At 37.9% G+C, this 16,161-nt stretch overlaps 1 protein-coding gene across 3 annotated transcripts in view; it reads right to left on the bottom strand.

Moving 5' to 3' along the window:
* LOC306880602 (trafficking protein particle complex subunit 8-like) overlaps positions 1–16,161 on the bottom strand; it is a 51,302-nt gene that overhangs the window by 18,293 nt on the left and 16,848 nt on the right. For all 3 annotated transcript variants that reach the window (XM_079434229.1, XM_079434230.1, XM_079434231.1), the window contains 13 exons: positions 15,753–15,868; positions 15,531–15,681; positions 15,297–15,397; positions 10,894–10,999; positions 10,619–10,750; positions 9,150–9,374; positions 6,783–6,891; positions 4,360–4,554; positions 3,386–3,552; positions 3,213–3,287; positions 3,008–3,101; positions 2,739–2,896; positions 268–701 (listed from right to left, as the gene is read on the bottom strand). In XM_079434229.1, the coding sequence (XP_079290355.1) occupies positions 268–701; positions 2,739–2,896; positions 3,008–3,101; positions 3,213–3,287; positions 3,386–3,552; positions 4,360–4,554; positions 6,783–6,891; positions 9,150–9,374; positions 10,619–10,750; positions 10,894–10,999; positions 15,297–15,397; positions 15,531–15,681; positions 15,753–15,868 (2,063 nt within the window). The remainder of the gene's footprint in view (positions 1–267; positions 702–2,738; positions 2,897–3,007; positions 3,102–3,212; positions 3,288–3,385; positions 3,553–4,359; positions 4,555–6,782; positions 6,892–9,149; positions 9,375–10,618; positions 10,751–10,893; positions 11,000–15,296; positions 15,398–15,530; positions 15,682–15,752; positions 15,869–16,161) is intronic.

Here is a 16,161-nt window from a genome sequence, read left to right as displayed (position 1 = left end):
AGTACTAATATCCAGTGCATATCTTTAAACAATGGCTGCTACAACTACCATCTGAAGTCTTAATTGCGTTTATTGTCCTAGAAAATATCCAAAATGAACCCATATATCCAAGTGCACTTAATGAAATAATAACCGTCCAGCAATATGTTCACAATATATACACCCAAAGAAGCTACAATGGCCTGAGAAAAACCAGCTTAAACAAACCCTGCTCAGTTCTTAGAACTGTCCATTATTAGTTTAAATAAAGCATACACGGCCATGTACCTGAGTTTGGCAGTCTTCTCTGTACTCTCATAGTAAAAGAGGAAGTTGATTTCATGGACCCCCTCTCGGTCAGGCCCCCTGAGCCATAATGGGATCTGTAACGCGTCCCCAGGTCCCAACACACCTCTTGATAAAGGAATCTCTGCCACCACCGGCCGGTCACCACTGGTGACCCCAAACGTTGCTGGAGACACGAGTGACACGGTCGCCACTGATGGGGGCAGGGCCACAGTCTTGTATGCAGAGCAGTGCTCTGCTGCTGTGGGGGTCACTGGGGTGAGATCAGAGGTGGCACTCCCGAACGTGAAAAACTCTGGGTGAGTGGATGCCACCCGAAGACCAGTGAGAGGGACTGCGCTCACATTCACAAACTCCACCCATGCTTTTCGGATCTCACCACACAATAACCCAGTGGGGAAGTTAATGAAAAACACCTAGGCAGAAAATGGAAAACAAGCAGTAATTACATGGTTTATCTAACAGAGGTTTGACTATTGATATACAGTCTGGTGCACATGTAGCTTATTCTTGCAAAGAATCGCCACTTAACCCTGCCAGAAACAGAAACAGGAATTAAATTATTAAATGATTTAGATAATTATATTATTTAAAATAAAATAAATGTTTTAGAGTCTTTATTAAAAATTATATTTTGCAATGATTCTGAACTGACATTGTTAAAAACATTTCAAAGGTGTTAGCAGAATAAAATAAATAAAAAATGTCTCAGATGACTGGAATATCATTCTAAATGAATCGTTCACAAGATGATAAATTAGATGATGCATACAAAACCATTTTGAACTGCACAGCATTGATTTTAGGTTTTTGACTTATTCAAGCCAAAAAAAAAATCAAATGTTTGAAAAGAATTGTGTATGGGCTTGAAAGAGTTAAACCGAGAGCAAAACCACAGTTAATCACAGTAAAAAACATAATTAATCATTTTTGTTACAAGTAGAGACAGGTCGATAAGGACCTAACAATATCACAAGAATCGAGTGCAAAGTGCAAACTTATTCACATAAGAGCACTCAATAAAAGTATTTCAGTCAGCCAAAATCAATAATTACTGATTATTTCACAGACATAACTAAAGCAAAAAGCTGAACATCCTTGATGAGTTTATTCACCATCTTTTTAAAAAGAGATTCAATGCCTTGAAATGAAAACTTAAATCCACCAAATAGTACTTCCTCAGAAGCCATCAAAATAGACTGGTGGTAATTTAAAACAATACTGATAAAAACGTGGGGCCCTGAATCCCAGAAGCATTGGAACATATAATTTTTCCCAGCTTGACAGCTCTTTTGTGATCTTTCTGTAAACAGATTTACTTTTGGGACTTCAACTAGTGCACAAATCTTCATTATAATGCCAACATTTTTGTGTCAAATAAACCACTGAATGGTTGATTTAGATGTAGATGGGTTTGTCTCTTCATTGGAACAGATTTGGCGAAATGTAGCATTACATCACATGCTCACAAATGGATCCTCTGCAGTGAATGGGTGCCGTCACAATGAGAGTCCAAAAAGCTGATAAAAACATCACAATAATACACAAATAGTCCAGTCCATCAATTACCAACTTGTGAAGTGAAAATCTGCGTGTTTGTAATAAACAAATCCATCAAGATTTAAGATTTACTTAACTTTAAACGGTTGCTTCTGGCCAAAATATGAGACCATAATCCATATTAACACTTCCTCCATTGAAAAAATCCGTCCTCTGTTGTCCTCGCATATCAAAATCCCTCAAAGAGCTGTTTTTGCTTGTAATCGGTGCTTGATCTGTGCATATTTCTCTCCTGATTCAAATTAATTATAAACATATTTTATTTAGAAGCAATGGTTTGAAAAAAATGACGTATTTGATTTTCACTTTACAAGACGTTAACTGATGGACTGGAGTGGTGTGGATTACTGTGATTTTACTGTGTTTTTATCAGCTGTTTGGACTCTCATACTGACGGCACCCATTCACTGCAGAGAATCCATTGGTGAGCAAGTGATGTAATGCTAAATTACCCCACATGTGTTGCGATGAAGAAACAAAATGATCTACATCTTGGATGGCCTGAGTATGATACATTTTCAGTAAATTTTCATTTTTGGATATACTGTTTCTTCAAATGATACAGAAATTTTTAACAGATGCAAAAAAATAAATAAACTGAACTTGCTCTTACTTTATTTATGCAAATAAATATTGAAATACTAATTAATTAAATCACTGCAATATTCACAATATAGCATCATTTTATATATCCAATCCAAAATCAATCTGAATATATTGTGAATATTCAATACATCACTCAGGCCTTGCAGTGCAATATGAACACTGTAAATCCTTAAATAGTTTCGATTTAACTGTGACGAGTGTTTTTATACTAGATCTGCTCTCAGGACCAGTTTAGGTCCTGTAGCTTGTTAAAGCTTAAAATCAAAGTTTGATTTACTCAAACACACCTCCAGTAAGGGCATAGGTGGAGTAATAATGGGGTCCAGGCGGCGGTCTGGTCCATAGCTGACGGAAGTCTTTTCTTCTTTGGTCATATTGAGTCGGGGTCCCTGGATCTCCAGATTCTGCTGTCCACGAACACACATCAGATCCCCGGCCAGCGAGCCTGCAGCACAAAGATCAGTCACATTTACAGTTAGTCTTACATCAGATAAATAACTCTAACTGTTGGTTTCAGTGTTTACAAAACATCAAAGAATGAGTGTTTGTGATACACCTTCACTGTCGTCCACTTCTCCAGTGCCCAGATTGTACACCACACCGAGAACATGCAACTCTCCAGTCTTATGAGGAAGCAACCTCAAACGGGCCTGAGAAAGTGAGACCAGAACAAACACAAGAACACAAAGCCAATTCAGGTAAAGCAGTGAGGAGAAAGATAAATTAGAAGAGGAGAGATAAGAGGAAAATGGTGCACGAACCACTTTGGTCTCCTCTGGACTTATGGCGAACTCTGGAATGACTTGCGTATCAATAATGTCACTGAGGGCCGAGGTCTGGAATAGATTCAAATGCAGAAGTTAATCAAACTGATGAGAAACTTAAAGCTGGACGCCTCAGGCACGATGAACTGAGAGACGATTAACGGCCTCACTTCTTTCAAAGATGCTGTCTCTTTCTCATTGGTGAAGGTTTCTTCAGCTGTGCTGCCCTGAGGGCCTGAGAAGTCTTTCAGAGTAAACTTCCACAGCAGAGACAGAGCCGACAGAGCCAAAGGGACCTTCAGGGGGTTACGGAAAACCAGCTCCACAATGATAGGCTCTGTGAAGCAAAAACAAGAAAGAAGCCAATGTATTAACAGCAAATGACATGAAAGAAAATTATGAAACAGGAACAACACACAACTCAGATCTGAGGATGTACCAGTTGAGCTGCTACAGTAAAACTACAAAAGGCTCAATAAATCCTGACGTATCTATACAGAAAAACTACAAGGTTACAACTTAACATGCAGGCAGCCTATAACTATGCATCATTAGAAAGGTGCTTGATCCCACACAAAAACTCTTGAATTATTTTGTCGAGCAACAGTTCATTTAATTTAATGTGCTATGCTGCTGAAATATTTGCTAATGAGGAATAATTACAAGTAGGAACATGGCAGCAACACTAAAGGGTGTTTTGCAGGTTCTTCCTGTTCCTCTTTACTCTTCCCCCCCTCGCTGTGAGGTGTTAACAGGTGAATGGTCGGCCATTATGATAACTAATTCATTTCTATGATCAATACTTGTCTTACTTGCACCACTGTATATATCACTGATGAGGCAGGTCAAAAACAGGCAAGGCCGTTATGCTTCACTAGTTCTCTCTTAGATTTCATTAAATAAAGAGGAAAGCAAATGGTGAATAATTAAAAATACACTAACAAACCAAAAACGCAGCCCCGCAAGACATCAAACACAATAACGAAGACCTTAAAGTGCATCAAAACCTCCACAGAAACCAAGAGTTTGTGTCAATGGAGCAGTCGAGGCAATATAGATGTGTTCAAATCAAACATTAGAAGAACAGATATAAAGCACAAACAAAAATGCCTAAAAAGTAGGTGTTGTAGGAGGGAAAACATACCCTCCACTACGGCAAGGGGGTATCTGAGGTTGTCCGTCTGACTGTTCAGACAGCATTGGGAGGGTTGGAAGGTGTTGGGCACCGTCCCTCTATTCGCCACAGCGACGACCCGTTCCTCCAACTCCCTCCACAGCTGGGAAAGATCCCGGTCAAACTCCTGGTCCAAAGAGACATGCGTTGCGGCTTGTTTCTCACCTGTGGAAAATCAAGTAAGAGATTAGTAAATGCAACTGGTACTGTACATGCCAGTCAGTCAGATCAGCAATCACATACAAATGAGACAAAACAACATGGGCATTAATATACTAAATTTAAGTTCAATTTAGTGTAGATGTGTAAATTAAAGTTTACATTTTGATAGTGGTCACTCGTTATTAAATACTATTTTGTCCTCAATAACTTGTTTAAATTGTAACAAAGCATTTATAAATAGTATTCCATGTGTGTTCAATTAATGACAAAAACTGCACTTTATTTTAAGGTGTACTTGTTACACTGTAATTATACATTTAAGTACTGAGTAATATAAATTAACTACATGTACGTACTTTATGGTTAGGATTAGGGTTTGACTAAGGGTTACTTTGCATGTAATTATGCATAATTTACGGTTGTTATTATAATAGTATGTTCATGTAACGTGTAACAAGGACACCTTAAAATAAAGTGTTACCAAAACTGCATGCATAATTATACAAGAAAAATGCTGTTTAATAGTTTGATGAAATGTAGTACAATGCAGGAAAAGTATCCTTTTTAGAGAAATCAATGCATTATTTAGCAAGGACCAATTAAAAACAGGGAGGTCGTGGCCTAATGGTTAGAGAGTCGGACTTGTAATCCGAAGGTTGCGGGTTCGAGTCTCGGGCCGGCAGGGATTGTAGGTGGGGGGAGTGAATGTCCAGCGCTCTCTCCACCCTCAATACCACGACTGAGGTGCCCTTGAGCAAGGCACCGAACCCCCAACTGCTCCCCGGGCGCCGCAGCATAAATGGCTGCCCACTGCTCCGGGTGTGTGTTCACTGCTGTGTGTGTGTTCACTGCTGTGTGTGTGTGTTCACTGCTGTGTGTGTGCACGTTGGATGGGTTAAATGCAGAGAACGAATTTCAAGTATGGGTCACTATACTTGGCTGTATGTCACTTCACTTCACTTAAATTGACTAATAACACCAGTAAAGAATTACATAGAAAAGGCTTCTTTTTTGAATAAATACTGCTCCTTTTAACATTCTATTCATCAAATAATCCTTTAAAAATGTATCACTGCTTCCACAAAATTTGAATCAGCATAACAGTTTTCAATACTGATAATAAGAAATGTTTCTTGAGCAGCAAATCAGCATATTAGAATGGTTTCTGAAGGATCATGTGACATTGAAGACTGGAGTAATGATGCTGAAAATTCAGCTTTGCAAAGGAATAAATATTTTAAAACGTATTTAAAAAAATGTGAATTTAAATTGTAATAATATTTCACAATATGACATTTTTTACTATATTTTTCTGACACACTGTGGAGTCCAAAAGTCTGACATTACACACAAATCTAGGATTCAAAACTTGGAAATAAGCAGAATTATTTAGGACTGAAAAAGAGCAATAGTACAGAAACTTAAATGTTTCTTATTCATTTGATAATTATTTGATTAATTTGTGACATTTTGTACAAACAGTCATATGTATTCGAAGCTGAAGACTCTCTCTGGATCATTTCAAATCAAGAACATGATTATTAGGTTTCCCTTCATACATTTCTTCTCTCCTTACAAATATGACCGACAAATCAAGGCAGCAGAAAGGGAATATTATGGAATGAAGAATATATAAACTCAAGAGAGTTGGCTTATGTCCAATCAGCCAGTGTCTCAGAAGATATTTGGGATTCAGAGCCTCAGGCAAGTGGCGCAGTGGAAGAGACAACAGGTACATACATTCATCATTCAACACACACCACTAAAGCCTCCCTCCCTTTCAGTGTGAGATCCGGGCCAAGACTTTAATTAAAAATGTTTTCACACCTCCTCAGGTTTGTTCTCTTCACCCACATTTTTTTTAACACACATCTGAGTTCCGTGATATTCCTGAAATGTCTCTTTTAATTGAAGTGAAGTTCATTGCAGATATCAAATGTGGCAGTCCATGTTCTTTCTCTTATTTTAAATGTAATTTATTCTGTGATGTGAGGAGCAGCCCCTCAGCGCTACTACTACTCCTTTTAAAATCTCATTTGAAATTCTCGCTGGAAATTACTTTTTTATCTGAGAATATAAAAGGTGCTGTGTTCATCTTCATTTCACTTTGGGCATGATGGGGAAAAGGCCATCGCAACTTAATGTGGATGTTAAAATGTCATTCTTAACCCTAGTGCTGTGCTGTGTTTATTTGTGTAAATGAATGTGTGAGACAGACAGAGGGTGCTTACCTTCAGCAAGTCTGCGCTCATGGCCGAAGAACACGCGTGTTTGTGAGCTGTGCAGGCAGGGCAGAGGCAGCTGCGGGAGGGAGCAGTCACCGGTCAACTGACTCATGCTCTGAGGGCAAAAGGTCAAAGTGTCATAAACATCACTTGCTTCTGTACTGGAAAAATATGACCCTAAATAATTAGTATTCTTGCTGACACCAAGAACTAGGAGTATAAAGATAACTATAGCGATTTTTTAACTACGTTGAAATAAATAAACTATAAATATTAGATTAAACCCAATTAAATTTAAATATATATATATATATATATATATTTAATTTAAATTGGTATATTTATGTATAAATTCACACATATGCATTATATATATATATATATATATATATATATATATATATATATATATATATATATATATATATATATATATATATATATAATGCATATGTGTGAATTTATACATAAATATACGCAGTACACATTTTTATGTAAACTTTTATTTTGGATGCGATTAATCATGATTAATCGTTTGACAGCACTAATAAATAATACTAAAATAACACTACAATCACACTGTAAATAACCACATTTGGACGTCTCATTTCAACTTTGAATCATGGAAATGTGTTTTAAAGAAAGAATCTAAAGATGGTTGAGAATGGTCATATACTGTATAAATGAACTGCACAAAGAGCTTTGCTGTCTATGATAAGCGACACTGATATGTTACACTGTTCCTGGAGTGCTAGAATGGCACCATAAAACTCCCATTAAGAAACAAAACAAAGACGAAAGTTGTCATTTCCTCTTATTATGTATTCAGGCTGGGTGCTTGAAGGTGATGGAGTTCTATGGACCAGAACAACCCAAGGCCAGAGCGCTGATAAAAAAGACTCAACCAAACGATGACGAAAGAGCAGTCTCACGCAGAGACACAGACAGTTAAACTCAGGGCTAAAGTCTGACTGTGGTGGGGGAAAGATACTGGGTCAGTTGCCTGAAAGTGACACTACCAGAGTCTAGCTGCTTTCTGAGAGTAATAGAGGAAATGCAGGTTCAATGTTAAACTGCTCTTACCTTATGTCTCTATTTGGTTGAATAGTAAAAATGTCATGTGCTGTAACCATCAAGTGCAATGTAAAAGCAGTAATAATATAAAAAGTAACATGTGACCCTGGACCAAAAAAGCGTAAGTAGCACGGTTGTAGCAATAGCCAACAGTACATTGCATGGGTCAAAACTATCGATTTTTCTTTTATGCCAAAAATCATTAGGATATTAAATAAAAATCATGTTCCATGAATATATTTTGTACATTTAGTAATATGATTATTTTTACTATGATAATTTTGTATGATTAGTAATATGCATTGCTAAGGACTTCATTTGAACAACTTTAAGGCAATTTTCTCAATATTTAGATTTTTTTTGCACCCTCAGATTCCAGATTTTCAAATAGTTGTATCTCAGCAAAATATTGTCCAATCCTAACCAAACCAAACATCAATGGAAAGTTTATTTATTCAGCTTTCAGATGATGTATAAATCTCAATTTCGAAATATTGACCCTTATGATTGGTTTTGTGGTCCAGGGTCACATATTTGAAACATGAGAGTGTACAAATCAATCACTATTTTCAAAAACTTTTTTTTTTTAGTATACACTGTCATTCAAAATTTTGGGGTAGGTAAGATTTGTAATGTGCTTTTGAAAGAAGTCTCATATTCACACCAAGGCTTCATTTATTTAATCAAAAATAGTGTGAAACTCTAATATTGTGAAATAATAATAATATTACAATTTTAAATAACAGTTTTTTGTTGTTGTTGTAGTTTTTTTTACTTGATTAAAATTTTAAAATTAAGAAACCATTTTTTCCCCCCAGGAATCCTTAATGAATAGAAAGTTCAATATCACACAAATATTATGAATTAATAATTCAGAAATATCATTGGTTGCACTAGGTGACTTTGATTTGCAAGACAAAATATTTATATTATTACAATAATACTAAATAATAAATATTTTAAAAAGCAAACATGTTTATCAGATTAAAGTCAATTATGATTTCATGTTCGTCTTCACACAAAGTAGATAATTGTAATGTTTTAATAATCACTATAATTCTGTGAAAACAGGGAAGTTCACACCACAGCTATAACGATAACGACACATAAGAACAATAAAATTATCCAGTTGATGAACAATAAAACTGGCCAGAGCTCAGTGGCAGTTGACGTAACTGCAGCGCTCTCCTAACAAATGTTACGTTATCGTCTGTTAGTGTGGACACTAATATAGTTATCGTTCTTGGTGTGAATGAGCATTAAGTTGTATGTAATGTGATGCCCGTGTGTGTTTCTAACCTTATACACATAGAGGTACTCCCTGAGGAAAGCAGCCTGCTGTACAGCCGACTGTTTGCTGTCGTTGATGAGAATGTGCCGGAAGGCGGCCACAGCGTTCTCTGGCTGCCGCAGAGTGAAGGACTGTCGACCGATGGTGAAGTTGATGTGATCTTCAGCCAGTGTCCAACTTTTACCTTTATACACCTGCAAAGCCTGGCAGTAGCATCTCAACGCATGTCTCTTCTGTAACATCAAGAGAGACCGTGTGAACTGACTGACACATTAAAAATGCATCTGCATCCGTGAGAGCACTTCATGTTACTACAACATCAATAGCTTTCACAGCTGTTAAATCAGCGTCAGCTTCCAGGTGAAAATTGACAGCCTGACCTCATCTGACTCTGTAAACACAGCTTTTTCTGATCACTTAAGAGCCAATGGCTTTTCAGATGTCATGTAAGCTTCTGATTTATTCAGGGCAGAAAGTAGCAAACTTAGATGAGTCAATTTTGTATGATATTTGTATTAAACTTTTTGATATAATAAAGACTTTATTTAAAGTAAAAACAACTATTTTGTGATATATATAGTTGTTTTTACTTTAAATACAGTCTTTATGATATCAAAAATGTTAATACAAATATCATAATAGGATATATAAAAAAAACTAGCCTAAATTAAAAAAAGAAAAGAAAACAAGCTCCCTGAGGACAAGTAAACAGTCAGTGATTAAAAAAAGAATAAGAAACTAATTAAAGCAATAGGACAAAAAAAAACTACAGTAGAACAAATAAATAAGAAATGTTACATTGTATAAGTTATCAAATGTATAAAAACACCGCATATTCTTCACGGTGTAAATTAAAATATATATTTCTTCTTATTAAAGTTACAAACGTGGTTTAGTCAAGAGCAGTGAGATATTCTCTCTTTTGTTGTTTGATAAATATGAATGACAGACAGCAGGAATATTAGACTGCTGTCACTTTAAGAGCTGCCCGGATCCAATATACTGTTACACGTTTTCTTTCTCAGCTGTTTGCTTTCACTTAAGACTTAACACTAAACTGTGTTAACAAGGATACTTGCAAAGATTTGACCGTTCAGGGCCTATAAAGCGGCAAAAATAACTCCCGCATTCAATGAGCGTCGTCTTCACGTGCGTTCGCCTCTCTGACAGCGCTCAGAAACAGTCTATCAGACAGCACGCGAATATAGCCAAATGAGTTCTCTTTCACTGCTGATTGCATTTTAATGGCATTTTAAAATCATTTATTTTAAAACAGCAATGCTTAAAAATGTTTGCAAACAATACTTTTTCATGACGTTTAATGCACTGCATATCAACCTTTTTTTACTCCAAGGCCCTGCACCGTCAAAGACAAAATCTGAAAACCCCTGAATACATGTTTTATTACTTATTACTAATGCTGACAATGACAGACGTGTACATTTTAGGAAAGTGTTTCTTGTGTCTGCTGTCATACCTGTCCAGCTTTGCTGAAACGATGACCAGCCAGTATCATGTGGAAGGCAAACTTCCTCACCATGGGGATGCGCATATTAATGAAACAGTGAGCCGCCTGCTCCAATAGGAGTGCACTCCGCAGGTCACAGTCCTATCAGAGAGGGAAAGAGGAAGTGATGTAAATTGGCAATTGGCCTAGCCAATTTTGAAATTACACGCTTATAAAACATTTGGTTTAGTTTTAGTAATTTAGATGTGATTGCAGAAACGCTGTCAGCTGGGACTTGAGCTCACCTCACTGGTCATCTTGATCAGAAGTGTGGCAGCATCTGAATATTTGGTCTGACTCTTCAAAATCTCAGCACTTAAAAGACAACACCGCTCAGCCAACAGCATGTTTCTGTGACACAAACGTAAAAAACAATGTCTTACACACATTATATGCATGCAGGTTTCCAACAAAATCTGAAAGATCCTTCCATCAAGTACTTAAAGGAACACTCCACTTTTATTTTGAAATAGGCTCATTTTCCAACTCCCCAAGAGTTAAACAGTTCAGTTTTACCGTTTTCGAATCCATTCAGCTGATCTCCGGATCTGGCGGTAGCACTTTTAGCGTAGCTTAGCATAGATCATTGAATCTGATTAGACCGTTAGCATCTCGCTCAAAAATTACCAAAGAGTTCCGATATTTTTCCCATTTAAAACTTGACTCTTCTGTAGTTACACCGTGTACCAAGACTGACGGAAACTGAAAAGTTGTGATTTTCTAGGCCGATATGGCTTGGAACTATAGGTTACTCACGTAAACCCAGTTCTCTGATAACATGAGTGAGGTATCTCACTATGGGATTCGCATCACGTGACCAATCCTGGAAGCACCAATTACACCACGTCTGTCGGTTGACAGACCAATCACGACAGTGATGAGGGAGTCCCGCCTCCCCAATATATACCACGGCATAACGGTCCCTACCTCATTCTCAGCATATCTCTTCCCCGTGGTACTGCAAGGAGGGAAGTGTGGTGAGATACCTCACTCATGTTATCAGAGAACCGGGGTTGCGTGAATAACCTAAAATTCTCTTTCAAACATTTCTTCGGTATCTCACTATGGGATATAGACAACTCCCGTATTGCAGATATGCTGTCCGAAGCAGGCATGCCAACCAACTCATTAGTGTGTGATACATAATAACACAAGCCCTCCATGTATTATTCACAGAATAGGATGGAGACATTTGAAAAAAAAAAAAAAAAAAAAAAAAACCCTCTGTACGTGTTTTTTTTTTTTACACACTTAGGACAGAATGAGCCAACGAAGGCGCTGTAACATACAGCCTATAAAATCCAACCACAGGGCTCTTTCACCCACCACGGCCAGGCCCATGCTGCGGCCGCAGCTCTGGACCTCTCCCCTCAATGAGCGCAGGTTGAGATCTGCAATGATGCAGATTTCTTCCCACAAAGCTGAATCAGGTGACCCAGCATCAATCTGCCTCCCCATCTCCTCCATGAGTTGAGCTTGGTATGCTGTGAGCAGTGAGGTGGCATTTAGGGCTCTGACAGCCAGGGCAGAGGAGCGGTACATTTTTTTAAAAAGAGAAGCAGACAGCTTCTCTGTCCGTCCTGCCAGAGAAGGAGAGGAGGAGGATAGGGCTGCCCGTCGATTGGGGTGGAGGTGACTTGCCACCAACAATTCGACTGGAGGTGTGTTGGCCATCCCCAACTCCTCCATATTATGAACGTCCAGCCTAGAAAAACCTTTAACAGGAGAAGGGTTTGTCCCCGAAGCGCCGCATCTCTGTGACATGCTGAGACGGCTGGTATCAGCTGCTTGACTGGGGAACGCGATGGCAGCCTCTTCCCATCATATAAATCCCTCTCTGCACCTCTTGCTGAGATGGCCAGTCGATAGAGAGTTTAGCAGCTGCTCTTCTACACATTTCAATAAGGTCCCGTTCTCCTGGCATGGGGGAGGGGGACTCACCCATCACACTGCCAGGCCTGGAAGAAAGATTAGGACGGAGGATATCATCCTCTTCATCTTCCTCCAAATCCTCCTCTAAGAGACGAGCAATCGCCTCATCATCTTCATCCTCCTCCTCTTTGTTCCCTGCCAAAGGGTCTGATTCAAAGAGGGGAGGAAGTTCCAGAAAAATCTCATCCATCAACTCCCCCCAGCTGCACTGGTTCCGTGGAGCAACCTCATTCATTTCCGCGGGAGGTGCGGAAAGACTCGGATCCCCTTTATTCGCGGCCACGACTCTTACACTGCGCTCCAAAGTGTGCGGGCAGCACTCGGGATTAGCGAGCGCAGCCTGCGCATGTCTAACTCCCAAACACGCTATGCACAGAGGGTGAAAGTCTTTAGACGAGATCATAGACCTGCATGCACACGGACGAGAGGGATCTTTCCCTTTCGCTGTGCTGCTTGGATGGGCTTGCAGTCGCCATAACAGAGATGCGAACACCGAGAGATTAACGAGATCACTACAACGTACCTCTCGATAACGTGTCTTACAGCAAATTATTCCGGTAAATGCACTGGGATCGTACCGATCTGTCACACCACTTAACGTGAGGGAATAATTAAGAGAAAAGAGTTGTAACTGCTCGATAAAGAAAATGAGAACCCGTCTTGATGCGCTGGTCCCCACTAGAAAATACAGCAGAAAGAAAATATTCACTTTAACAGAGAGTATTTTCCCAACCAAAAAGCAGTATTTTCCCAACCAAAAGTTGGTGGCAAGTCACCTCCACCCCAATCGTTCGGTGACATACCTAAACCATGGAGACATTTGTGAGAGACGCTGCGTAATATCATTGTGCCTGCTGCACCCATGGTACGGCAGCAAAGTTCATTGATTATTACGCCGGAATGAGAGTATAGTTGCAAGCCATATCGGCTGAATGGATTAGAAAACGGTAAAATCGAACTGTTTAACTCTGGGAGAGTTGGAAAATGAGCCTATTTTCAAAAAAAGTGGAGTGTTCCTTTAAAGGGGTCCTATTATGCTTTTTCACTTTTTGAATTTTAGTCAGTGTGTAGTGTGTATGTTTGGGCATAAAACGATCTACAAAGTTACAAATCTCAAAGTCCACTCCAAAGGGAGATATTTCGTTTTTAAAAAATCCCTTTTCAAGAACTACAGCGAACGGCTCGTTTGGACTACAAAATTGTTTTCCTGTATTTATGACATCACAAATTGTAAATCCCGCCTACAGAAATTTGAATGGTTGGGGGCTGAGGAGCACTACATTTCAAAATCAAAACCCAGTGCGAGTGTTTTTATATCACTGTATTTCTGATGGAAACCAGCTATTTTCAGAAAATTTTGGATGTCATTTTCATTTCATCTTGCATGTAATGTCTGATAAAGCAGCGTTTGTGAGCAGAGCTCTGCTTTGTGTACAGCGTTACCAGGTAAAACTCGCTCTCTCCTGCTCCAACAGCGCCTCCTGCTGGCAGATAATTAATTTGCATATATATGCGCCCAGAAATAGTGTAAGTCTGTGGGACTATGGTATAAATAAATTCAACTGTATAACAGTTTCAGTGCAATTCATGTTATAATGTTAGAATTAAAGAACAATAAACATAATACATATTACCGTTGCACTTTTCTGTACATAGTCAATGCAGTTATTTTTAAGCTGTTGTTGACATCCCATCTAAAACGTGATTTAGCCAAAAATAAAACAACAACTATAACGTTACCACTTTAATATGTCTTGCAATATCCGTGCATGCAAGGCAGGCCTTCATCAAACCCAGAACTAATAGAGTTGTTTGTGTCAGGCTGGGGAGAAATGTATTGTAATAATGTAAATTGTGTGAAAAATAATGCGATTTTCAAACCAACAAGCATGAGAGCATGCTCTAGTACACCCCCAAAACAAAATCAAGACTTTGTAAAAGAGCATAATAGGACCCCTTTAAGCAACATAAACTGATGTCTGACCTAAAAGCAGAAGCAACGACTAAAATTCATTTTATCTAAAGAACTAATAAAATCAATAAAAAAAAAAATCTAATTTAAAGTCTAATTAAAGTAATAAAAAATTAAGCAAGGCCTAAAGAATGAAGCAAGAATGAAAATGTTATGTTATTGATTTACCTTAAATTATTAGTAAAAAAATAAAAAATGAAATAAAAACTAATTTCTATAAAATGCCTAAAAATGTCCAGCCTATTTATTTAATAACATAGTATTTAATAAAACTAAACTAATTTTTAAAAGCCACATAAAATGATATCCAAGAACTAAAATAAATGTAATTTAATTTATTTATATAAAAAAAAAAAGTTAAAACAAAAAATCATGATGCTAAAACAAAACTATTTTTAAAAAACAAACTATTTTTTACATTTTAATTTATTAATTCATTGACTTAAAATACTAATAAAAACAGTAAAGTACTAAACTTATTTTTGAAATTCAGTATGAAACACTGAAGCAAAAATTTAAACAGTTAGTTAAAATTCTTGAAATTAAGCAAGAACTAAAATTATATCTTAATTTTAAAAGCATTACTTAATTTAGTTTTTAAACAGTTTACATTTAAAATACTAAAAACATTATAATATATTACCAAATAGTATATAAACGGGGGTGGGAGGAAAGTAATTCCATATGAATCAACGAAGCAGTAACAACCTACAAAACCAAATGCAAGCGAATGCATGTTCTTACTTGCAAACGTCTCTGTAGGTCTGAATGGCCGTGTCCATGTAGTGTGCTGGGTATGGCCTGGGTGCCCCGCTCTGCAGAAAGGCAGCGACAGCAGCCATCTCCTGTAGAGACAGAGACAACAGTCTGTCAGTCAGTCAGTATTACTCTGATAATCCACAGAAACACAGCAAAAGACTCTATCTGTGGAGCTAATTTCAAGCAGCAGCTGCGCTATGACTGTGGTGTGCATCTCACCAGTGCTCCAGCAGCATACAGCATGGCCTGGTCAGAGAGGAAGTCCTTCTTGGCAGTGTGGTAGCAGTTGTAGGCCAGCTCATAGTGCTGAACGAGGAAGCAGAGGTCGGCCATCTTCCTGATCTGAAGCTCTGGAGCCTCTGAGGGATAGCTGATATCACAGGGGTCAAGAGTCAGATGAGAACAACAAAAACTATTTTATTTGTACTTCAAGTCACTTACAGCAGCCCTGCAGTGTTCTTTAGTTCAGCAATACTCTTCTCTGGGACTTTCCCTCCACCAAACAACTTCTTAGTGGCGGAGAAAAGAGATCGGCTCAGACCTTTTCTTGAGACAAGCTAGAATGTGAGATAAATAAAGATGAAGAAAATGACAGAAAAGAAAAGTTCAAAAGCTGTGCAGAACAAGGTTTATATACTGTGCATATATATATATAATATACATTCATATTAATGGACCCTCGACTCTTGGGTAAAAGGAATATTAAGTGAGTTTTAATTTGAAAATATGAAAACTGCTTTATTATGTATGAATGCAGTGAAGATATGCATATTAAAACTAGGAAAACAGCAAATAAGTCTACAACAAAATGGAGGAATTAACTAATACTATACAGCCAATAACAGACAAA

This window comes from Barbus barbus (assembly GCF_936440315.1).
Source record: "Barbus barbus genome assembly, chromosome: 14".
NCBI classification, from domain to species: Eukaryota; Metazoa; Chordata; class Actinopteri; order Cypriniformes; family Cyprinidae; genus Barbus; species Barbus barbus.
This window is presented reverse-complemented; position numbering and strand designations above follow the sequence as displayed.